The 25,444-nt window shown below is 44.5% G+C and overlaps 1 protein-coding gene across 2 annotated transcripts in view; it reads right to left on the reverse strand.

The window, feature by feature from the left end:
• Window positions 1–2,401: 2,401 nt before the first annotated feature.
• NR2E1 (nuclear receptor subfamily 2 group E member 1) overlaps window positions 2,402–25,444 on the reverse strand; it is a 28,736-nt gene continuing 5,693 nt past the window's right edge. Inside the window, exons 2-9 of one of the 2 annotated variants that reach the window (XM_028723100.2) lie at window positions 19,750–19,895; window positions 16,540–16,627; window positions 14,281–14,516; window positions 11,290–11,436; window positions 6,622–6,718; window positions 6,068–6,217; window positions 5,108–5,213; window positions 2,402–3,865 (exon numbers count right to left, since the gene is read on the reverse strand). In XM_028723100.2, the coding sequence (XP_028578933.1) occupies window positions 3,703–3,865; window positions 5,108–5,213; window positions 6,068–6,217; window positions 6,622–6,718; window positions 11,290–11,436; window positions 14,281–14,516; window positions 16,540–16,627; window positions 19,750–19,895 (1,133 nt within the window). In that variant the 3' untranslated portion in view covers window positions 2,402–3,702. The remainder of the gene's footprint in view (window positions 3,866–5,107; window positions 5,214–6,067; window positions 6,218–6,621; window positions 6,719–11,289; window positions 11,437–14,280; window positions 14,517–16,539; window positions 16,628–19,749; window positions 19,896–25,444) is intronic. The other variant, XM_028723101.2, reaches the window with a different exon arrangement.

Consider the following 25,444-nt stretch of genomic DNA (forward strand, 5'->3'; position numbering starts at 1 on the left):
GTATTTTGAAACTCTTCCCTTCTTCCTTTTGCAATGACCCTTGTGGTGGTTACTGACTCAGCCTTACTCGAACTTGCACTGTTTATGGTGTCGCACGTTCACTTTTCTTTGATTTTAAACACTAGAATATTTCTGTACAACAACTAGTATTCAACCTGCAATTTGGTGACTAACATGGTGCATTGTATTCAATACCCCCTTGTATAAAATAAGCACTTCTGTAGTTGTATCTTTAAGCTTGCGAGGGGCGGGGTGGGGGTGGGGCAGCCTTTGTACTGAGAAGCAATGAGGGAGCATTTCTTTATATTGTGTAAAAAGAAAACAGATTTGTATACTAAGAACATTTGTCTAAAAGTTGTTTTGAAATAAAAAGTAAAAATGCACTTAGCATGTCCTTCCTGCTATGATGGGAAAAAAATAGTCCTTCTCTCTACACCTTGGGCTGGCTTATCTCCCTGGATAAATGCCCCACTGCACTGTGTTTTATGCTGGCTGTACCTTCCACTTAAGTAAATGGTTCTGAATTACTTGACTTCATTCAGCTTGAAATACTAAAACTCCCATTGTAAGTTACAGTCCTATGTGTTATTGTGTTATTGCTTCGGGGCAAGTCCTACATAAATCTTTAGGACTCCCGAGTTAACAGGGATAGGATTGCTGGTTTCCTCCATATGGTCGCGCAGTTACAGCTTATGGAGTACTGAATCAAAATTATAGTACTCCTTTCTCTTACTCTGGGTAACAATATTCAGTGTAAGCTAGAATCATCATTCTATAGCTCTGAAGTCTAATCTGAACGATTAATTGCATCCATTAGTATGTCGATGATTTCCTTGAACTTAACATAGCTATTCCTTTGCAACATTCCCATGTCCTAGGATCTAACCGCATAAGGAGCCAATCTGTAGGTTCTGTCTCCATGGTGAACCAAATTTTAATAGCTCTCAGATGTGTTTTAACAGCTATCAAGTGTGCCATGGTGGAAGGCAACCCATGTAGGGTTGGAATCAGGAGTAACCCTTCACATATATTTTTTTAAAAGCATTAATGCCTGGCCATTCCTTTAATTCTGATGAAAAAGCAGCAGCAGAGCTTCACTCCAGAACATGTGCCATTCCAGATGAGGACCAACACTGGTTTACTGCTAAAACTTCCCTCATTCCTTGAGGGCATTTGCCCCCAAAGGTTCTGTTTGCCGTAGACCATAGGACAGCTCAAGAGGAGCATAAAGTCAATGCAGGGCCCCACAAGGGGTTTTTCCTCTAAAGCTGACAGAATAAGTACACTTTTAAAAAAAAGCATGACTACCATGACTAGCTTTGCCTTCCAGGTTCATTACACTATGTATATAATACTGTCTTGCATGCCAATTTATTTCAGCAGTATGAGCTAAGATGGTTTTTCTAGATAGTTTTAAATCTTCTCTTGTACATACTCCTCTGCGGCTCTAGCTGAGACCCAACTAACTTTCATCACAGTTACGTATTTACTGTTTTCTATGTGAGATGTTCAAGTAATGCTTCTTGGTGGGTAGCTATATAAATTACCCTTAGTGGAGCAGAAGAAGAACTTCTGAAGGAACTATTTCAGTGGTGTTAGAATGGTGCTGCAGTCAGCTTTTTGAAATATACTTGAGAAACTTCGACAGTAGCTGCTTGTTCCCCTTCTAAGGCGATATTTGTGTTCAGGCACACTTAGCATGGAGGGACAACATTAAGCACAGAGGTGCTGCTGTAAGCCTCCTGTACTATCTACAACCTTGTGTGATAAGGTCCTAAATTGTACTGGGAGCCTACCCTTCTATAGCAGGCTGCTCACAGTTGCCATGAGCATGTGGGATGGAGCTGTGTGACGGGAGGATAGGACTAAAGGCAGAGCTCCTTGGGACTTGTGTTGCCCCTTCGTGCAAGCAGTTGCTCAGGTAGGGCTACTGCAACTGCAGGTAACCTTTGGCCCTCTAGATGTTGCTGAACTGCAACTCCCATCATCCCTGGCAGTTGCTAATGGGGACTGATGGGATCTGTGGTTCAGCAACATCAGAGAGCCAAAGTACTCCACACCTGTTCACTTTTAAATAAAACATAGCAGTATACTCACCCCATTACAGTGGTACCTCAGGTTACATACGCTTCAGGTTACAGACTCTGCTAACCCAGAAATAGTGCTTCAGGTTAAGAACTTTGCTTCAGGATGAGAACAGAAATCGTGCTCTGGCGGCGCAGCAGCAGCGGGAGGCCCCATTAGCTAAAGTGGTGCTTCAGATTAAGAACAGTTTCAGGTTAAGTACGGACCTCCAGAACGAATTAAGTACTTAACCTGAGGTACCACTGTATAATTTTTTACCTGTTTCTTGGAAATTGCACCATCAGTGGGGAGTAATGTTTAATCAAAGGCCGTACCATTTTAAACTTAATATATTTTTTATTCTTTGTAAATACAATGAGTACAACCTTAACTTCACAAATCAGTTAATCCATTTTTGTACAAGAGAAGTTTTACTCATTCTATGATACTTCAAGTGCTGGTTCTCCTTTCTCAGTGCTAGTTCCTAAAACAAATAAAAACTTGAAAAGTACAGCAGTTATCTTTTAATTCCCCCCTACATTTCCATAAGTGTATTCTCATCAAATTAAGCAGCTCATAATATGTGTGTTTTGTGAGGAGTGGTGAGAGAGAGAGGCTTTTATTAGAACCCGGACTTTTCTAAAAAGCCGCTAGAGTATTAGGTTTGTATTGATCAACCATCCTTTTCTTTCATTGTAAGACGGTTCAAAACTGTTTTTATTATAAGTCAGGTACCTTTTTTGCACATCTCATTGACAAAGAGTTTGACCACCGTTGCCTTTGGTTTCAGCACTATGCCAGTGGGACAGCTATTAGTTCGCTGTATCAATCCTCTCCTTTTTCTTTTATTTGGTTTTGCTGTTTAGTCTTCGCTTAACATGCATTTTTTAAAAAGAAAAGAAAAACAACTTTTTATTTAAAGCTCTTTTGTCTGAGATGGTAATCCGAACTGAAATGTTGGCCAGACTTAGACGTGAAGTCCACCCCTTCATGTGTTGTTTTTTTTTAACAAGGAGGCATAGCCTATTGAATTCAAAAGGTATTTGCTGGCGTACTTCTTAAAAATCCATGATGAAGGCCACTTTTATTATTACGTTACAGATGAAGCAAATGTTTCTATAACCTGGTATTCAGTGTTGCCTCTCATATAAAAAGCATTCACTTAAACAAGCTACTTTTAAAAAAACAAAACCATTTTTGAAGGCCACCTCATGACACATGACGACAGAACAATGTTTGGTTACCCCATTTTTCAAAGTATGAAGAAACAACAACCCTAAAGGACCTTCTTCTTTACCTTGTTACATCTGCCAACTAAATGGCAGACTAGCACAGCCTTTGTTAACTAGGAATGACAACTGAATTGGCTCCACCGGGAGAAGCAGCAGCCAAGTTCATTCTACAGCAGGTTTTTCCGTGGAGCACAGTATTTCCCCACCCACATCCCCAAGGACTTAAAGTTGCTCTGTTCAAGGCTGCAAAACCATATCTATTGGGTGTATTTTGTCACTAGGTTAAAACGTTTCCAGGCTCCAGCTTCTTGTAGAGTTTGTTAGCTGAGGCTTGCTCTCCATTGATCAAGAAGTTCTTCAGAAATGGTGACCCTGATCATTCTCATTTGCTCCCCCCCAGGTCAGTCTAGATGTCACTGGATTTGTACATATCTGAAAGCAGTCTTGTGATTGGCACATTCCCAATGGTTTTTTTGAAAAATACTTCTTCTATTGTGGAGGGACTAATCGAACGTAAAGCTGGCAAAAGCAACAAGAGTTTCCCGAAGCGACAGGGCTGTGTGGGGTACCTGGAAGGCAAGCATGAGAGTTAATGCTATGGGTATAAATAACACTCATCATATTTTTTATGCTGTTGATTGCCTTCGTGAAAGCCAACAATCAACATGCCAACAAAATAGAATAAGAAATCTGAATGTGGTAAAGTGCAAAGGTGGACAGACTTCAGGCTTGTAGAATCTATTTTTTATTTTTATTTACTAGAAATCAATCAGACTAATATACACAATAGTAACTCATGGGATAGATACACATTAGAATTACAGTTATGGGCACCTCTGAACACACGATCAGCCCAGAAATTTGCAGTACCAAAACTGCTCCCCAGTCTTTTCTGCCCACAATGCCATTCCAGTATTCTGTCCCCCTTCTTTGTTTCAGCAGCCTAATGAGAGGAGGGCTTTTTGCTGTTGATATCAGAAAATCGGGAATTGGAAACCCTTGCCAACCTGCTACAAATCCCAGAGATCTTCCAGTAGATTTCAATTTATCTGCTGCCCACTGCTGGTATAGTGGATGGAGTGAATGCTGGACTGGCTCAGATCTCTGCGCAGCCATGAGGTCCTCCCATTTGAAATCAGTGGGATTGGTTACTTGCAGAACTGTAGCTTGATTCTACACTTTGATGATGTAACATGCTCCCCCCCCCCACCACAAAAAAATCAGTCAAAATTCTAAAAATATAAATTTTCACCCACGAAAGCATTCCAAAACTCAACAAGATTGAAATTCCAGGCTAAAGCCAGCTCTCATTTACACAACAGATTAAAAGCCACTTCACAGAAGCAAAGTGTCTTAAAAATGCTAATACAGTTGTACCTTGCAAGTCGAACGGAATCCGTTCCGGAAGTCCGTTCGACTTCTAAAACATTTGGAAACCAAAGCGTGGCTTTGGATTGGCTGCAGGAAGCTCTTGCAGCCAATCGGAAGCCCCACTGGACATATGGCTTCCAAAAATAGTTCGCAGACCGGAACAGTCACTTCCGGGTTTGTGGCATTCGGGAGCCAAAACGTTTGACTTGCAAGACGTTCGCGATCCAAGGTACGACTGTAATCTGATTGTGAAGAGAGAGAAGCTTTCTGTACTGTTGTTGTTTTAAATTCATTTTGTTTCTCAGCAGGTATTAAACATTACGCCCTTTATTTCTCTTCCCCATTTCATCTGAATTATTTGCCTGGGATGAATAAACTTACTGCAGGTACAGCAAATTAAGAGCTTGGGAAAAAAATGTATTCAAATCTAGTGTCCTCACCTAGTATGAATGTAGCTGTTCAGGGTGAGCTGAGCTTCATCTTGAAGAGCTGCAATGGCCGCAGCATTTCTAAAACTTCTGAGTTCAGAACCGCTATGCGTAGGTACTGAAAAGCAGATTGACCACTCTTCACTTATTAATCAGAACAGTCAATATTAACTCGATGCCAACTAATGTTACACTTCACCACTTAACTCCATAGCACCACCTACAAGCATGAAGGCACATCTTGGTGATTCCATTTCACTGCTTATGGCATTCTACAGTTTCAGTTTGTCAACATGTGTCCCACCCTGAAAGCTCCCACAAATGTTAATAAGTGTAAAGCAGTGTCACATTTTCAATTACCAGCATTAAACAGATGAGAACAACACTGTTACTTGTTTTCATTTCAACCTCCAATGGCCAAGCAAATAAAAACCCTGCGGACTTCCTTTGACAAGATACTCAGGCTTGGGCCTTAGTGAACATTAAAGGGCTGAGAATATACTGGAATCCAAATATGGTGTGTGGAAGGCAGCATTTAGATGGCCACTCTTGGTCAATCATAAAGTTCACAATAGGATGAAAAGGGAGACATGACTCTTAAGTATGATGGACCCAAGCTATTGAGGGGTTTATTGGTCTGCCCCCAGTAGTCCCTGCAATACAAAATTACTCAGACTCATCAAGATACCAATATGCTAAATTCTTCAGCAACTGAGAACACAATTGCTTTCCTGAAAAAGCCCCCTGTATTCCATGGAATTTTAAAAGAGCCCATCTCAAGGAACAAGGATTGGTACTCATTTTATACTGGCATTTTCTGGGTGTCCCAGTTGAGAAGTGGCTCTGCACTTCAGCCCACAGCATTAATCTATGATGTTCGTTGTAATCTGTTATTGGAGGTAGGATACTTGGCCACTGCACAGACTACTGATAGATGCCCAAAAGGCTATGGTATTTTTATATTCCCCTTACCAGCTTTAAAAGTGACGATGCATTTGAGACAGGCAAATTCTGTAGCATCTAACCGAAGCTGTCTAAATCTAGCCACAACCTCTTGTAAAGCCTGTATTTCTGAGATAATCTTATTCAGCTTTTGAGAATCTGTGTTGTCTCCATTCATTCCTGGAACACAAACATGTGAAATAAATACACTAATAGGTCATCTGAATGTATTTTATGGATTGATTTCTGCAAAAAATAAAAAATAAAAATCACATGTATCAATAGCTATTCCATTGTTACATTGAGATCCGCTTCAACACAAAACCTAACTATAATGTAGGAAAGTTAGTATGAAATCTTCTGTTGGATGATAACAAACACAGTAATTTGCATTTAAATGACAATGCAAGCAGTCGTGAATGCAACAAAACAACATTATTTGCATTTAAATATAGATTTATAAATGACAGGTATACTCTATTGTTCGGAAGGGATTTGTTATTCTTTACATGTTGTCCTTTTTTTCAGTAATGTATTTTTATGGTAATTTCTATAACAAAGTCATTAAATTGTGCAATTCTTACCAGATACAGCCAGTAGAGTGTTAGCATCAACTGGAATGGCCCATTGTGCTATTCCTAGAACAAACAGTTCCCTCCAAGCATCTTCCAAAAGCATCAGCTGTCATACAATAGAGGTACGATATAACATGGTGTATAATTTATAGATTGATAAACAATTTCACTATGTAAATTTCTGTTGTTTTAGAAATGGCTTTAAAATGCCTGCGCTGTTTTCTCCCATCCCCACTCCTGCCGGGAACATTTCAGTTCTCGCTTTCTCATCTTGATTAAGAGCATCCACGGATATTATAAAACGCCACCTATTTAATGCTAGGGTGCTGCTTGAAAGGTATGGCTTCAGCTGTAAAACCAAAAACACATGAAGCTCTTCTTGCACTCCACATGTGAAAGTTGCACAAAAGCACTACTCTTTATATAAAATGAACATTGCCCATCCAGGCTATTTTCCTTCTCCCACCACTGAAAATATTGGGGGGGGGGCACCTATTTTCCAGACTGAATTTGACTTCCACAACCAAGCATCCTCTTTGTTTTTGCAACCTTCTTATCGTCATTTGTCCCAAAGAAGTTGCAATGTAATGTAATAAATTGATCTGGTTAGGGAAGCATATGACTACCATACAAGTTTTATTATAATTTGTATAGCACTTGCAGATAATCATTTCTCCTTGGGTTTCTTTAGGTAGCCGCATGTGGTTCCAGGTATTTTCTCCTCTCTCCAGGACAGGCCTGGCCCATTGGGCTAAAGCAGTTGCGTGGACTGCACAGGTAGTGCTGGTGTTACACAAGTCTTTTGTCAGGATAGATCCACACAAAGCTTGTCAAATATTGGACAAAAGGGACCAGAAGACATTGTAATTAATTGGGCCTCCTGCATCCCTTGGTGCTGTTCTCCCTGCTGTACAATAGGAATTTCTGGAATTTCATGGACATAAGCCCCCCTTAAGCAGTATCCGGTCGGGAAACCGCTGAAATTTCCAGGAAAATCCAGACGTATGACAGCCCATGCCGGCACACAACAACTTTTGTGTAAGGTTACCAGATGTCCCCGTTTCCCGGGGACAGTCCCCGGATTTAGAAATCAGTCCCCTGACCAAATCCATCTATTTAGTAGGAAGTTGAAAATAATCTGGTAACTTTACTTTTGTGTCCACATTTTCACTTTCTGAAATATGGCAACCCTACTATGGTTTCACTAACAACCACTTCTATGGATAATGATGGTATTCAGCCACCAGGTGGTGGTAATCTTGGCTAACCTGCTACAAAGCTGCTCAGCTGTGTATGAAGCCCCACCCCATTCTCCACTGGTCAGGAGAAGGCCAAAACTCACATGTTTCCCAGCCTTGGGGAGGCAAAATTACCCAGAGGTGACCTTCCTATCTGAATTTGAGATTCCTGATAGCCCCTTGGGACTCAAAATTTGACAACCTTCCCATATTGACAAAGTTGATCTCCAGTGTTTTGAGGACCAGTCACTCTGCTGGCCCAAAATATTTTGCCGTCTGGGGCAAAGGAGAAGACAGACACTGCATTCCTGTTCCACATACAGAATCCAATTGGACAGGCAGCTGAATCTTACTTTGGCACTGAAGATGCCACAACATCTTCCCCCATAGCTGAGTGCAGCATCTACGATAATAGGAGGTGTGCAGTAGGCAAGTAAAGTCTTTGCTGTTCCCAAGTTAAGGTGCAAATGACTAAGTTATAAACAACAGAATAATTTAAGTATAAGGAACAGCTTCTTTGTTTTCTGTCTCCTTCATTACTGACTGTGATTATTGGAACTATGACTTGCATTTGATGTAAGTGGGAGGACAGCAGAAGAAAAATGTCTAAACAAAAATCCACAGTCCAGAATTTTGGGTAAGCCGAAACTTTGCAACTCACAGTCTGGTCTATAAAGCCCAGAGAGGATAATGGTGCAGTTAATGAAATCCTTGGGCTTTAAAAGAGGGATTAATTTCATGTAACAATTCATGCAACTTGCCTTTAATTTTGAATGTTAGATATGCAGCCAGTTCATTTAAAATGACAGGATAATCTGATTCCTGACATGGATAATAGGCCTATTTTACAGAGATCTGTTCAGTGATCACTTTAATCTGCACTAAGCCATTCCTTGTATATTGATGGGACTCTCATTTCTGAGAAAGTTTCTTCCCCCTTTACTTTTCTAGGTCTCAGTTCCTCAATTAGTATGTTCTTTGGATAAAGTTCTGTGGTAAAGCAAACGAAGCCTTGCCTTAATTAGAAGTCACCCATGCTGGTGGCAGGGCATTTGCACTGGAAGGAAGAATGTGGAGGATGAGGTGTTGCAACTAAATTAATTAGGGGAATACGTAGTCTTTTCCATAAGGAAGGCAGGAAGAAGCAGAGAGATGATTGCTTCCTTTAAGGTAAGCACCATTTTAATTCAACGGGAGTAGGCATGGTTAGGATTTGCTAATGCTCTTATTGCTCACATCCAGTTTAAGTTGACATAGTTTAAAACAAGTCAGGTTTTTGGGGGTGGGGGAGGGGGAATGTGGCTATCAAAAACATATAAATTAGCTAAGCACTGTGGACCCCCTGTTTTTCTAAAGCCAAGCCATAGACTCCCTACTTTTGAAATCTCTGGTAGTTTTTGTTATGTGAATGGTGCCATGGACCCCCCTGGGTGGGTTACATGGTCCCCCTTGGGTCCTTGGACCACCAGTTGGGAACCACTGCCTTTGAGAAACCTAGTCCTAATCTGAATCAATGTAGCTGAAGCCCTGATGCAAGTAAAATTTTGCCTAAGTTCTATTGACAACAGTGGGAGAAGGGAGGCACATGACTCTAGTTAGAGTCCCACTGATTTCAACAGCGCACGAGTGTAACACCACCACAGTTCAGATGCTTAGGGGCTCCAACACATATAGTGTGCCTTGAGCGCACAGGGCACCACTGAACTCTTGCTCCAACAGATCACATGGAAAAGCCAGTTGTATTAAATGTTAGCTCCATGTGGAGGCATAGATGTTGCTAACATGGTTTCTGCATTTCAAGATGCTCTTTCTGGAGCCACTTTTAGTATGCAAATCTCAGCAGTCCTGCATACCCCCACCTGGAGGAATCATCTCAATTTTATTTTATTTTTAAATTACACCTTCATGCAATCCCCATTGAGTTGGCAGTCTGCTGAAGAAGAAGAAGAGGAGGAGTTTGGATTTGATATCCCGCTTTATCACTACCCTAGGGAGTCTCAAAGCGGCTAACATTCTCCTTTCTCTTCCTCCCCCACAACAAACACTCTGTGAGGTGAGTGGGGCTGAGAGACTTCAAAGAAGTGTGACTGGCCCAAGGTCACCCAGCAGCTGCAGGTGGAGGAGCGGAGACACGAACCCGGTTCCCCAGATCACGAGTCTACCGCTCTTAACCACTACACCATGCTGGCTCTCTGGAGGCCCCACACCTTCCTGCAAGGAATCATGTGGGAGTTTCTGCCAACCAAGTTGGTTTTGGGGTGGCAATGGAATGTGCTAACATCAATAAACTGCAAGCATTACCTAATCTTATGGCCTTGTTGAAGATTTTAAAAAGCAACACGTCTGCCTGAACACCCCTGAACTAAGAAATGAAGCAAGACTAGGGTTGCCATATTTCAGTGAATATCTGGACAGAAAAGTTGTTGACCTTTTTTACAGTTTGGCAAAACTGCAAAACATAAAATAAAATGCCATTTTTGACCTGCCAACATGGGCTGCTGTACATCCAGATTTTCCTGGACATTTTACCGATTTTTGCCCGGACACTGCTGCTGATTCTGTATATGTCTGGGAAGTTCCAGACCTCTGGCAACCCTAAGCGAGGCTTTCCCTTTGATGGTCCCCACCATTGTGGATCTCTTTCACCTTCCATGGAGGCTTGCCAAGACTTGCCCCCCCCCCCCATAAAACTGTAGAGAATAGGCAAGTGACATTGGCAGGGACTTATAACTGTGTTTGGTAACCTTTTGTGCTAATGATTGCCTTTGTTTTCAGTTATGCTATGACTTTGACTATTCCACCCGCCCCCCCCCATTGTTCTGAATGTTGTACCCGCCTAACCCTTTACAAATAAATCCAGTCTAATTCCCTACTAAAAGCCAGGAATATTAACCACAAACTCCAACCAAGCAACTCACTGCAGTACATGGTGTGCTACAAAGAAAGAGTTTTTGCAGAAGGGGTTTTGCTCTGCAATCAGCTGCAGGTGACTCAAGCAAGTCATGAAGGTGAAGGCTGTCAAGTGGCTACTAACCACAATGGTTTTGCTCGGCCTCCACTGTCAGGGGCATTATGCTTCTGAATACTGGTTGCTGGAGACCGCAGCAGCAGCGGATGGTGCTATTCTGCTTAGTTCTGCTTGCCGGTGTCTCACAGGCATCCGGTTGGCCACTGTGAGAACAGGATGGTGGACTAGATAGGCTGCTGGCCTGATCCAGCAGGCTCATCTTATGTAATTAAGTAAGCCAAGACCAGAAGGCAACTGAAAAGGAACCTTTTAAATTATACTGGATATATACTGGATGAAGTATATGTTTTAATCCATCACTTGGCTAACAACAGCACTGATAATCACATGGTCTAAATCAATACTGAGCAATCAGCTTAAGAGAAATGTTGTCATTTCCTCCCCCCCTCCCCAATTCTATATAAATCTTACCTGATCTTGTAATGATAGAGTAGAAAAAGCAGGGACACTTTTAGCCCATTTGATGCTCATGAAGAGAAGCCTTGCCGCAGACTCACAAACAGATTCAGTAGCCACTTCGTAGAGATACATGGGAGTGCCACTGACTTCGTGTGGGTACTAAAATTAAAAGGTTGCATGAGAAAATATTTCAGAAGGTAATAGGCATGAGCTTATGTTTGGCAAAGAGCTGCTTATTTAATTAAGTACTTGATTACTGAATCTGGGTCTTACAAAGGAGGGTATCGGCAAAACAAAAGAAAGAAGAAAAATGGTAGGGGGGAGATTTTAGGAACCACTGGCTTAACCAACTACCTTAAGATATGCTCCCCCCCCCAAGCTGATTTACATAGATACTCAATTTTGGTAGGGTGAGTGGTAAATATTTTGTTTGGTTTGGACAAGTATCAAGGCAATACACAATTAAAAGTCGAACTGAAGAACTGAATATGTGCTTAAACGGCACCACATCCTGCCTTTCACACTTCATGCATAGTAAGTGGACCCTGTATTTAGGAAGGTTGATGCTCAGACTAAATCTACACGTGCAACAGAATGAAGTTTTAGTAGAATATACTTTACCATTCCAGACTATAGGTGAAGGGTGTTTTAAAATGCTTCCTGACATAACATTCTCCCTGTAAGTAAAAAACTAGCACAGTCAGAGGAAGGACCATGCTGGATTTTCTGTCCCTGATGTGCTCATTTTCCTCTTGCAAGGGGATTTATTTTTCTTATGTGGTGAAGCATTCAAAAATGCACCCCTTCTCTTATTCTGCTGCATATGTAGTCCAGACCTCAGAGATGAATTTGGGCAAAAATGGGCAGTTATGGATTACAGGGGGAAAACATTATGGTGTTTGAAGGAAATGTCTGTAACCATCACTAAGCTTATACTTCAGCAATAAGTATTATGTGAGTACAGTGGTACCTCGGGTTACATACGTTTCAGGTTACATACACTTCAGGTTACAGACTCTGCTAACCCAGAAATAGTACCTTGGATTAAGAACTTTGCTTCAGGATGAGAACAGAAATCGTGCTCCAGCGGCGTGGCAGCGGTGGGAGGCCCCATTAGCTAAAGTGGTGCTTCAGGTTAAGAACAGTTTCAGGTTAAGTACGGACCTCCAGAACAAATAAGTACTTAGCCTGAGGTACCACTGTACTTCCAATATTTGGATTCCACTGTCAATACTGCAACAGTTTAAAACTGATCAGAATAAAACTGGGACATCCTGACATATTTGTTAAACTCCGTTTCTCAAAGCAAGGTAATTCAGGTTTGCCGGATGTCTTAGAGTGCTTCCCATGAAGGCAGATGGGGCCACCATCTTGGTGAAGCTGAGCAGATCTGGGTCTCCTGGGTGCCTGGATTGGGGAGCACCTGACAACCACTTGCATTCCATGACAAGGAGAGAGGTGGGATATAAATGCAAGAGAATAAATCTCTCCCTCAGAAATAAGGCACTCACTGACTGAAACATTTTTACTGCAATGTAAAACGTTTTTGTTCACCACGGCCTTTGCTATCTGATGAATGTTAAGCATTCCACTGACAGCTTGATTGAACTTGATTCTAAATGTAATTGTATATGTTATGATATACAGCATCTTGGAATGTTTTGTGATATGTAGGACCTTGAAATGCTCACATGGCAGGCAGCAAATAATTTTTTTAAATCCCAGCCAATAGTGTTGGGGGCTGATTCAGATTGGGAACACAGCAAGAGGCAAAAGATTTATAATAATAATAATAATTTATTATTTATACCCCGCCCATCTGGCTGAGTTTCCCCAGCCACTCTGGGCGGCTCCCAATCAGTGTTAAAAAGAGTACAGCGTTACATATTAAAAACTTCCCTGAACAGGGCTGCCTTAAGATGTCTCCTGAATGTCAGGTAATTATTATTTAAGCCCCCCTAGCCCCTGCCCTTGGTCCCATTACAGATTGTGCCCCCTTTTATGTCCCCCCAACCTAATTGGCATCTCATCTATCTTGGTTCTCAGTCCTGACTCAGTTTGTGAGGGATGTTGATTTAATTCGGCAAGCAGGGGGAACTTTCCCCTTCTCCTCCTCCAGGTGCCCCAGGAAATTGGTTCCCTTGGGGTCAGGAAAACCCCCAGAATAGCACACAGGGGGATAGTGGTGGGATTCTCTCTTGCAAGCTGATATGCTTGCACAGTTGGAACGTTTGTAATAGTGGTACCTTGAATTCCACGCTCTATGCCTGGGCTGGAGCCCCTAGCAACAAGTTTGCAGCAGTGGCATCATGTGAAACTATTCCTCCATACATTAATGGGTGGAAATTGAGCATGACAATCGTATGGTTTAACAATTTTAATGATGGGTTCATATTGCTTTTAAAGGTTTTTACATTGCTGTACACCACCCTGATCTTTTGTGAGAGGATGGCGTATAAACACTTTAATTAAATACAGTCAATGAATAAGTAGTAAGAATAAAGACCACCCATCTGTGCTCCATCCTAAAGGCATTCTGATGACTTTGGAACTATCTGGCAGTTTGGAACACCTACCAGGCTAACTGCTAGCATTGAAAAGGAACCAATATGCAGTATGGTTCATATGGCTTGACCAATTTACTCCCGCATTGTACACCAGACATGTCAATCATCTAACTCTGCAATATGCATAATATTTTAAGACATACGGTAAATAATTTACTATTGATTTAGGCTGCAATCCTGAAGAGGCTTCCGAGGAAGTAAACACCACTGAGACTTCCTTCATTTTTACTCAAATGCATTGTGCAAAAGTCATGCTTTCAGAAATATAGCATCATTAATTTACCAGGAAGTAATTGCTGCACAAGCCAAATGAAGAGGAATCAGATTGAGGAGGCCTCATTCCATACCAATATCACAAGGTCTGGTTTCTTTTTCTAAAGTCTCTCAGGATAATGATGTATTTCCCCTGAATCAAGAAGAAGAAGGAGGAGCTGACCTTTGGAGTTGGTTGAGCCAGACCCACCAAGGTCTGCCTTTCAGATGTTGTAGAAACTGCAGCCAGTTCTAGATTGTGAGGTTCCAGCTGAGTAACAGCAGTGAAGAAAGCTGGGGCAGGTAGAGCTGCAGAGGGGAAATGTGGCGTGGCTCCATTATCCTCCTTGTGTCCTCTGAAATACAGAGCCACTTGTTTCCTTATTGTGGAAGTTCTTGGTCCCCTTTCATGTTGAACAGCTGAGAATAAAAACCTGCATTAGCATGCTACTTGGAATTTGAAAAAAAAAATCTTTTTGAAGCCCACTGAAAACTTCTAATGGGATTAACTTGCTGTGCGATACATCTCTAATCATATATAAAGACGCTAAACTGTGGTGGTTGTTTGCTATATTCAAGCACCACTTCACTATTTGTTGACTTGCTGTGATGTCATGGCATGCTCATACATGTTCTAATTCTTGAGAGTGAAGAGCAATTGAATACAAGATATAACTTCTGTGAGGAAAGTGAAACATTAATTTGGCCAGGAAGGAAACTCATACAGCAATTCTATGTTGAGGGAAAGAAATAATGTGTTAGACAAGGGATCTTTAAAGAATTAAAGATGTGGAATGAGGGGGCAGCAGGAATAAAGAGTTTGTTTTAGGGTAGGAGCTGAATTTCATCTAGTAATGTGAACTAACTGATCAAATATTCAGTGTCAAATCCCCAATGATATGGAACTATTTTAAATTATGACTAAGGGAGAATTCAAATATTCAGTGACCACATGAAACATAAAAACCATAAAGAGACAAACACTTGCTGCTTACAAAACTGAATAGCTGACAAATTAAGCAGCCTCACTGGTATTCAAAGGGAAATGAACATAATTCCAATATAGACAACCACAACCACAACAGGAATATCACCAAAGAAAATGGACAGCTTTCCTTTTTGGGTAGTCAGTATTCAAATATATATTGATTATTGTCACTTTGATATGAGCAGCAGAGAATCTCTTATTTTTGTAGCTCTAATTCAAATTAATTGCCCGACACAGGGAAAAGTAAAGCATCCTAGCCCCATTTTAGAGCACGGAGAAAAGAAGTGTATGATTACCAGGACACCTTCAGGGAAATGAAGATACGTACTTTCATCTACCAGCGGTGGGGAACATTTGGCCGTCCACAGCTTGCTGAACTGCAACTTGCATGAGCCCCAGGAAGCATGGCCAAAGGCCAGGGATGATGGGAGCTGTAATTCAGCAACATCTAGAAGGCCAAAGGTAACCCAAACCTGATCAACACTAATGCAGCAATAATGTAATATCAGTTAGATGATGCTCCTCTAGATGCACAGGTGCATATTGTCCCTGCCAATCTACACCCACTCATTTTCATCAGGGATGGGAAACCCAGGACCTTCCAAATATATTTGGGCTTCAGCTCCCAGTAGAATGGCCAGCTGTCAGGGCTGATAGGATTTCTAGTCCAATAATATCTAGAGATCCAAAGGCTCCCCATCACTGATTAAGATGTTGGCTCTCCTGTGTGCAGCGGCATCTATAACCAACATGCGCATGGGAAGGGCAGATCTTTGGACTGCAGGTAGAAGCATCCAATGCAAACCTGCACTTGCACACACATACCCTGTGAGTAGCAATCGCTTGCTTGATGGGGCAGCTGGATTTGCTTTATCAGGCAGGATAAGTTGGAATTGTGCCCTGCTGGAAGGATGACTGCTCAGAATTCTGGGACCCTGTCAGTGTAGATATTTAACAGCTTTTGTTTGAGGTTCTTGGGTCCATTTCCTGAGATACAGTCCTACTGACATACCTGGGAGCTCTTCGTTTTTTATTTGTATGCAGTCTTTCCATGCATGTCTGCTTGGAAATAAGTCTCATTGAGTTCAGTGATTCTCACTCCCAGGCAAGATTGCATAGGATTGCAGCCTTTAAAAGTGTCATTTAGGATAGCAATCATTTTCCTCATCAGTAGTTGTATTTCAAAAGGGTCTGATTGTGGACAGTTACTTGCAAGCCAAAAATATAGGCAGATTAAGAAGTTTAGCGTTGTAAAGTGAAAAGATAGTTACTTATAAGGGTTCACAGGAAGAGAATTTTGGGAGACTCAATATTGATAGGAACGCTAAGGACAGATCCATTCTCTGGACAATAGTTTTCACAAGCCCGTGATATGTTTGCTATCCATTTATCTCTTTTTTTTTTGTTTTGTTTTTTTTGAGGGGTGGTGGTGGTGGAGGAAGGAAGTACAAGTACCGTCTTTGTTCATGTTGACTTCCAAGCATTTCTTCAGCCGACATGCCCTGCATTGATTCCTATGCGTCTTGTCCACTGGGCAGCCTCCCTAAAAAACAGAGACATATTTCTGAAAAGGGGGACAAAACGTGAGTCTCAATAAGGAAATTCTGAAACAGGAAGGTGTCTGGGGATCCTACTAAGATGTGTAGACCCTTTCTCCCTTCTGCCACTCTCACTTCTTTTTGAACCTGTGCTGGATGATTGCCAGAAAAAGAAGAATGATGCCCTCCCAGGGCTCTATGAAAATTCCCTGGGCAAGAGTAAGCATTAAAGGGGCGTTCTACTAAAATCTCTATATGGACTTCAGCACCCGGGACAGCTCCCTGGCACTTGGCGCCTTTGACTGATCACGATCCTCCAGCTTCCCACCTGCCGCCCTAGAAAGTATCTTCTTCCTCTCGCGTATTCCTCGGTTTCTTGCCCCTTGCTTTTCCCGCAGAGTCATGAATAAATGGTCCCACTGATTTCCACCTAACCGCCTAAGGTAAAGAGCAGGACTTCTGTGTCAAACAACGTGGCTGCCAGAAAAACAAAATAAAAATCCCGGACATCTTTCTTTGGAGAAGTTTCCCTAGAGATTTGGTTTTAGTTGAGCCCTAGGCGTCCTGACCTCAGCTGAACCTGACTACTAGATAGACTTTACAGACTGAGGGTGCAGACCTATAGGATTGCGTGGACACTATGATTAGGATTTGGTGTGCAGAATACATCACCTGCTGAGCTGTGGGTGGGTGTTTGAAATCTGAGGGTTCAGGCTCGGAGGGAGCTGGTATGAACTTGGGGCAGGATCCAACCAAAGCTAAGTGCCTCTAAGTCTCCTTTCAGTAGGAGAGATGGAAGCTGCAATCATTATACCTACTTAGTTAGGAGAAAGACCAAGGGTACTCAGTGGGACTTACTCCTCAGTAGACATGCGCTTTACTCCCCCACTGAAATCAATGGCGCTTCACTTTCGCTAAATGCCCTCTGATTTCTCAGTCCCCCATTCCCTTTCAAAATCGAGCAAAGGACCAGAAAGCCAAAGCTGCCCGCTGTATTATTTCAATGTAATATCAGATGTATTAGCCTGGGAACATTAATCCAAGCAATCAAAGCTAAACCCACTTTCGTGCATCCTTCAGCTTATTTGAGCAAGGCAGTTGGAGACGATGATGTTCTCGTTAACGATCACCAAAAGAAACTGATTTCCTTTATTAAATGCCCTCCGAAGCATTACTCCCCCTACTGCACTCTGTTTCAGGGATGGAGAACCTGTGGCCACCCAGATGTTCCTGGACCATAATGCCCACCATCCCCGAGTAATGGCTATACTGGCTGAGGCTGAACAACACCTGGAGCGCCCCAGCTGAGCTTCCCCACCCCTGCTATACTGGAATCCCTGCATTACTTGGCTCAAAACAAGGCTTACTCCTATTGCAACCCAAGAGAACAGCCATAGGAACAGAGGCAGTTGCATTAGACTGCGCCAGACCACAGGTTCGTCCAGAGTGCCCGACAGCTGCTCTCCAGTTTTAGGCAGGACCTTTCCTACTTGAAAACACCAGGGATTGCGCCTGGGATTTTCTATGGGCGAGGCAGACGCTCAGCCGCTGAGCTACACTCCCTCCAATCCTCTGGCCAAGCAAGGTCCGGTGGATTTTGGCCAGAGTTCATCTATACATGCAATTCGAAGCGAGCTGCACCTATTTAAACCTCCATTTGCCACACCTCGGTTAAAGGCAGGGGAGAGCCGCCTGCCAGGGTGTGAGCGAGAGTGAATTGCCAGCATTGCTTTAGCTTTGCACCGAAAGGGTGGTGGCTTGCAACCCAATCTTAAGAAGCTTTCTACTCGGAAGCAAATCTGACTCTGTTCTGAGGGCTTCTCCCCGCACCCCGTGGCCAAAGCATGCAGAGGAAAAGAGTTGTTTTGCAAAAGATCTGCACCCGGACCCCATGCATGTCTACTCAGAAGCAAGTCCCCTTTGGTTTCCAGCAGGGCTCCTTTCCTGGTACACATGCTGCTGTCCAACAGCAGTAATCGGTTACTTTGGAATCAATCACTGGTTCTGCTCCGTTTTCTCAGGGAATAATGGGCATGTGAGTATGGCTGTTAGAAGCTGAAATGATCACTGGCCTGTGAGTGGAGGCAATGAAGAAATGCTCAGTATTTAAAGTAGCTTGTTTTACAATGAGTTTTGGATTGTTCTCGAGCCCCCGAGCTCCCTTCTAATCCTTCCATTCATTTTGTAAGAATCCTTCTCCTTTGTTCGAGGGCTGTTTAACTTTTGTGGAGGGGGGAAAGGCGGGGGTGGAGAGAGAGAGAGATCAAAATATGGATGTTTTTGAGATTTTCTTTTTAAAAACACCTCCCTACACCAAAAAACACCCCACCAAAGTTGCAACTATGCCATTTAAATGCTAAAAAAATCCTCTTTGGTTTCTTGCAAAGGGAGTTTTAATTAAATTTGGTTCCAACTGAGTTTGGCAGCCCCACCCTAAACTTGGTGGTTGGAAATCCCATGGTTTACCAGGAATCTTCCAAGCACACTTAGGAACAAGGGACTCGGCAGCAGCGATGGAAAACACCCAACGCAGCGTTCCGGGAGAGCAAAGTCTCTCTCTCTGGCCTGGTCTGCAGTTGCAGCAGAACTAGATGGTGGAAACGGGGTCCTAAAGTTGGTCGAATATCCTGCAGGCTGGATGCCCTGCTTTTAAAAACCCCTCTGGGAAAAAAAGCAAAATTTCCTGCAAGTAGAAAACGAGGAGAAATGTTCCATTCCAACCTGCTATACTAGATTTCTATTTGCAGGGAGTTCTTTTCTTTTTCTATTGGGGAGCGTTCCGACCTGTGCCTGGATTCTGAAGTGGTCTAATATTTGGACGCCGCCTTTTCCCGACAGGAACTCCAGGCGGTTTACAGAGAAGCTCCTTCTTTCCGCAGCCGACCTCCCGACCCCCTTCTGCTTAAGTCTCCTCCACGTGATGGTGCCTTCGCTGTAACTCTTCCAGCCACCCGAGACTCCTCGGCCTCAGTAGCCGGCTTCACTCCGCCCCCTCGACCTCCCGCCCCACTGGACGGGGGGTGGAGATCACGAGCTCCTCCCCTGGTGGCGCCCGCCCAGAAAAGCGAGGAACGGCTTTGGCCCCGAACGGAGGGCAAGTGGGCGGGAGGAGGCTGGGGGTGAATACCTGGTTCCCAGATTTGCAGACGTAAGTGCGGTTCCTTCGGATGCTTCGCTTGAAAAACCCGGAGCAGCCGTCGCAGGCATAGACGCCGTAGTGCTTGCCGGAGCTGCGGTCCCCACACACTTTGCACGGGATGTCTAAAATCCGGCCTGAGGGCGAAGGCGAGAGAAAGAGAGAGAAAAGAAGGTCAGCCCTCTGGCATGGTTAAGTCCGTGATGGGCATCACAGCCAGGATAACGGGGGCATCTCCAGTAGTAACCAGTGACGCAGCTCGACCTCAGGCCGAAGTCCAGGCAAGTCCTCTGATGATGACAAGGATGATGAGAAAGAAGGAGGGCATTTATACCCCACCTAACATCCAAAGAGCTCAAGGCGGCTTACGTGGTTCTCCCCCTCCGCGTTTCATCCTCACAACCGCCCTGCGAGGTAGGGCTAGACTCAGGGACAGTGACTGGCCCGAAGTCACCCAGATTAGCTTTATAGCTGGGTGAAGACTTCATAGAATTGTTGAGTTGGAAGGGACCACGAGAGCCATCTAATGCAACTGCCTGCAATGCAGGAATCTTTGCCCAATGTGAGGCTCCAACCCATGATCCTGAGCTGTCTCCCTGGACCTTGGCTGACACTCTAACCAGGCTTCCTCAACCTCGCCCCTCCAGATGTTTTTGGCCTACAACTCCCATGATCCCTAGCTAGTAGGACCAGTGGTCAGGGATGAGGGGAATTGCAGTCTCAAAACATCTGGAGGGCCAAGGCTGAGGAAGCCTGCTGTAACCACTTCACCACACTGGCTCTCTCTACTCAGGGATTGACAGATGAATGGAGGACCTCTTTGCACATCAAAGAGGACCGGCATCAGTATTTCTTCTTTTTAAAATTTACAGTCAGGGAGTTGCTGGATGCATGGGCATGGTTACTGATTCCAATTTCATTTAAAAATGTACAGTGCTGCCCTTTTCTGCAAGAAAACGGTGCTTGTTCCCAAGTGAATGAGCTTAGCACCAGGGCAGCAGACACATTTTATTCCAATGGTCATGGTGGTGCTGTGATTTAAAGTGAGTTTAAATGCACATGCTGTTTTTTTTTATTTTCCATTTTTTAAATCGTAATGGACTGGATGAGAGCCAATAAACTGGATCCAGATAAGACTGAGGCACTGGTAGTGAATAGTTGGATGGGATGAGGTTACACTCCCTCTGAAGGAGCAGGCAGTAGCTTGGGGTTACTTTGGGTTCCATCATTGTCACTTGCGGCTCAAGTGGCTTCAGGGTCACAGAACGCCTTCCATCAGCTTTGGCTGGTGGCCCAGCAAACTTCTGATTTCTGTTGACTACGCTCTGGTAACTTCTCGGTTAGATTACTGCAACGCATGTACATGGAGCTGCCTCTGAAGACAGTTTAGAAACTGCAGCTGGTGCAGAATTCAGCAGCCAGGTTGCTCACTGTGGCAAGATAGCCTGAGCGCATAATTAAGAAGAACAACAACAAATATATTATTTATACCCCCACCTATCTGGCTGGGTTTCCCTAGCCACTCTGGGTGGCTTCCAACAAAATATTAAAAATACATTAAAACATCAGTCATTAAAAACTTCCCTAAACAGGGCTGCCTTCAGATGTCTTCTAAAAGTCAGATAGTTGTTTATTTCCTTGCACCAATCCTGGCTTGACTGCACTGGCTACCAGTTAGTTTCTGATCCCAATTCAAAGCACTGGCTCTTATGTATAAAGCTCAGGAGCCCCAAATCTCAAGGACCACCTCTCCTCACATGAACTGACCCAGACCCTGTGATCATCATTTGAGGCTCTTCTTTGTAGGTTGGGAGGGTGGCAACACAAGAGCAGGACTTTTCAGTGATGGCTCCCTGTGTATGGATATCTCTTCCCAGGGAAGCTTGCCTGGCTCCATCACTGCACAGCTTTTAGGCACCCAGGGGGACGGGACATTTAGGTCTTTGGCTTTTCATTATCATGGCTTCCATGATTGAGTGGGATGTTTCAATCCACCTATTTTAAAATAGAATTGTCTTTTAGAATTATTTTTTGTTTCATTTTAACCTGACTTTAATGTATTTGTTTGTTTTATATTGTGACTAGTAAATAAATAAAATAAAAATAAAATAAATAAAGCCATCCTACATACCAGGAGGTGATGGTAGTGGTGAGAAGATCAGTGTTAATTGTGGGCTTCACAACTAAAGTAATACACTTGTTCCTTTTTAAAAAACAACATTAAGCCCAGAGTATAAAATCAACTTGTTGCACCACTCCCAGCTTTTCAGGGACTTCTTTCTGGCTGCATTTGCTTTGATCAGGAGGCCAGCATCTGCAAGTCCTCTCCTGCCATGTTACAGGAGTAGCAGCAGAAGTTCTGGCTGGAGGGGGCGGGAATTAGACGGTGGTACACTCAGGCAGGACTTTGGGGCAGAAGTCCAGAGTCTCATTCAGCAGGAGGAGGACCCTCAAACGCAGCAGGGTTGGCATATATCACATTGTGGAGGAAGTGAAGTAAGAAGCCTTTGCCTATCTAAAGACAACCACCCTCTCCAAGACCATAAAGTCCTCACTTCCCCTCTGGAAACAGAAGCTTGTACTTCCTTAGTGTTGCTACCCTAAGCTCTCCTGCACCCCCAGCCTCTGCACGTTCGCTGGGAATGAAGCAATAGTGATTTCAGCAGGACTTCCGGGCAAATGTGTACAGGATTCCCAAGTGACTAGGAAATAGTTCCACTGGCTTACTACTCCTTGTTCAAACAAGCATGGATTTGATTTATGCCTTACATTTATCTGCTGCCTTAACTTCCAGGAGCTCAGTGTGCATAGTTTCTTTCCCCACTCCGTTTTTCTAACAACAACCCTGCGAGGTGGGTGAGTCTGAAAGATAGCGATTAGCAGAAGGTCGCTCATGAAGCTTCAAGGCTAAGTGGGGATCTGAACTGGTGCCTTCCCAGCCCTTAATCCTACACGCCGCTGCTACACTAAGCAAATTTATAGTTCAGTCTATCCATGTTTACTCAGAAGCAAGATTGAAGCCCAGGGGATTTTCTTCCAAGTAAACTTGCTTGGGAATGCAGCCTTCTTTTAGCTCTGGTTGGAAGTAATGATATATGATCCTGAACTGGCAGGAACCTGAAAGAGCATCGCGTGTCCAATCCGCTCTTACTGAAACCTGGTAAAGGAGGAGAATCTACCACCTTCTCGGAGGCAGCCACTGTGGAACAGCTCTTAAAAGCAACCAGGTTTGATTTCGATTAAGGGCACATTCCTAAAGACATTTAGGCTCAAGCCTAAACCTGTCAGGTGTTAAGTCCTAAGGGAACGAATGGGGTTTGCTTACGAGAAAGCAGGCAGAGGCTTGTCCGATGACTAGGGCAAAGCCCAGTCATACTCTGGGGGAAACTGCTAAGTAAACACCTTTAGGATTGCGCTGCGCCATCCTCTGGTGCGCAGCCGGTGCTTTACAGACGCGGACTAAGGAAACGGGAACTTCGCATTAGGTGGGTTATGCCTTAATGTTCTGTGTCGCAGAAGAACCGCTCACCTAATAATACACCCCAGTTCTCTTCTCACCCCACACTCTTAAACTTTCTCAACCAGAAAGTCCTATTGATGCCAACGGTCCTTACTCTCAAGTAAGCGCGTCCTCACCTGACTAAAAGGAACAGGCTCAAAGCTGATACCCGCAAGCACCAGCATCTACTGGTCGATCATCTCAGCCCACCATCGTTTCATCCGAGGACCCCAAGCCCTCCTTGCAAATGCCTTTGGGATAAAGTTTAGCTGTCAGCCTGCGACTGTGGGCAAAGCTACGTTACAGCCTCTGGAACTTGCCAGCAAAATTCAAGGCGCTTAGGATCGGGCTGTTCAAAAGTGAGAGCAGCATTTCAAAGGTCAACGGGTAGTTCTCGAGGGAAAGTTTGGGAATGTCCCAGCGGCAGTTTCCATCTCTGAAGCTGCAGCCCTTTCCAGCCCCGCCACAACGGGAGGCCCCACGGAGACTGCAATCCTACGTACTGCGGGCTAAGACACTCTGCAATCAGCGAAGGCATTCCAAGGATTGCGTTGCGCCTAAGAGGGTTGCATGGGCGTAGTCTGGACTTATTTTAGAGGGGGCAGGTTTGGGGGGGGGGGAGCAGAACCGAATTATCTACGACGCAATTGGTCAGTTAGTTAAGAATTTCTTATTTATTTACTTGATTTGGTGGGGGCAGCTGTCCCCCCTTCACTCCATGCTCTGGAGCAAATGTATTTGTTAGAATAAAATAATAACGGCATTGTAAAAAGTGAGGAGGACTTCGGATCGGATTCGTGCCGGGTCCCATACATTTGCAACCCAGAGGAAAGACCTGCTCTGTTCAAGGTGGCTTACTTCCCAGGTGCAGAGCAGAGGTGTGCGGCAGAGGGCTTGCTTCCAAGTTAGTCTGCAATCCAATCCCCACTTACCTGGCAGTAAGTCCCATTGAACTCAGTGGGGCTCCCTTGTGAGTGGGCAGGCATATGTTTGCAGGGAGGGCAGCCTTAAAGCTGTAAACCTCTTAAGATGGGGCGCAATGAAGTCGAAGGGACTTGGAAGATTTAGGTGCAAGACACCACTTTTTGCAGCTGAGCGGGCAGAGAGCAAGAGGAATATTCGGAAAAGGAGACGGGGCTTCCAGCCTTTACCTATGTGTGTGTCTGGGATGGCTGGTTGCCCGAATGGCGTCGTCGGGGGGGGGGGGGGCACGGAATTCCGAGCAGATTCTTCCGCTTTCTGGAGCAGCGAGGCCGGCGAGAGCGCTGCTCCGAGACCTGGCTTCTGGGCTTGGGGCGGGGCCCTGAAACAATGCCTCCCCGGCAGACAATAGGGACATTAGATAACGTGTTAACTTAATGATTTCCCCCTATGGAGAACTCGTTTGACTGCCTCCAATCAGCGCAAGCTGCCAGCCGCGGCCCGCTTCTCCTCCAAATGAAACCCGACAGCTGCTATATGCGGGGCCGGCGGGAGGAAGGGGGATTAGGTGGTGGGGCGCGCTGGGAAGCGGAGAGAGGGGGGCGCGAGGGAGGGAGGAGGGATCCTTCCAAGGAGGAGGAGGGGGGAAAGAGAGGGGGGGGGAGGAATCAGTCACAACAGGTCCGGCGAAAGGACAACGCTCAGGAATCTTCAGCCCTCCCCCTCGAGATGAAAAGTGAAGTTTGGCTGCTGTGTGAATGTGGGTGGTGGTTTGCGGGGGGGGGGGGGGGGAGCGGGAAGGTAAGCGATCTCCAGGAGAGCCGGGCGAGCCAAGCTTGGCTTCTGGAGCTGTGTAATTACACGCCCTCCTTGCCACCTGCCTATTGGGTCACCAGTGACCCGTCAAAAAGAGTAGCATGGGAATTCGCATTGCAGACAATGGCCACAGGGGAGAGCACTCGACTCCCCCCCCCCGCCTCCTCCCGCCCCTCCCCTGCCTCTCACACCGCTCTTGGCCGGCGCTCTCTCTCTCTCTCTCTCTCTCTCTCTCTCTCTCTCTCTCTCTCTCTCAGCCCCCCCCCCCCACGTCCTTCAGGCAGCCACTGCTGGACTTTCCACTCTCAAAGAGGGGAAAAGGCAAGGAAATCGGACATGCCACGGTGCCATCCCCCGGCGTTGGATGTCACCGCTCCCTAATCGGACAAAACGCGCGCAACTCTTTATGCAAATCCCAAACTCGCCTTCTGGGCTTCTGCCCCCGCTCCT

The sequence above is a fragment of the Podarcis muralis genome, chromosome 3 (genome assembly GCF_964188315.1).
Source record: "Podarcis muralis chromosome 3, rPodMur119.hap1.1, whole genome shotgun sequence".
Lineage (NCBI taxonomy): Eukaryota > Metazoa > Chordata > Lepidosauria > Squamata > Lacertidae > Podarcis > Podarcis muralis.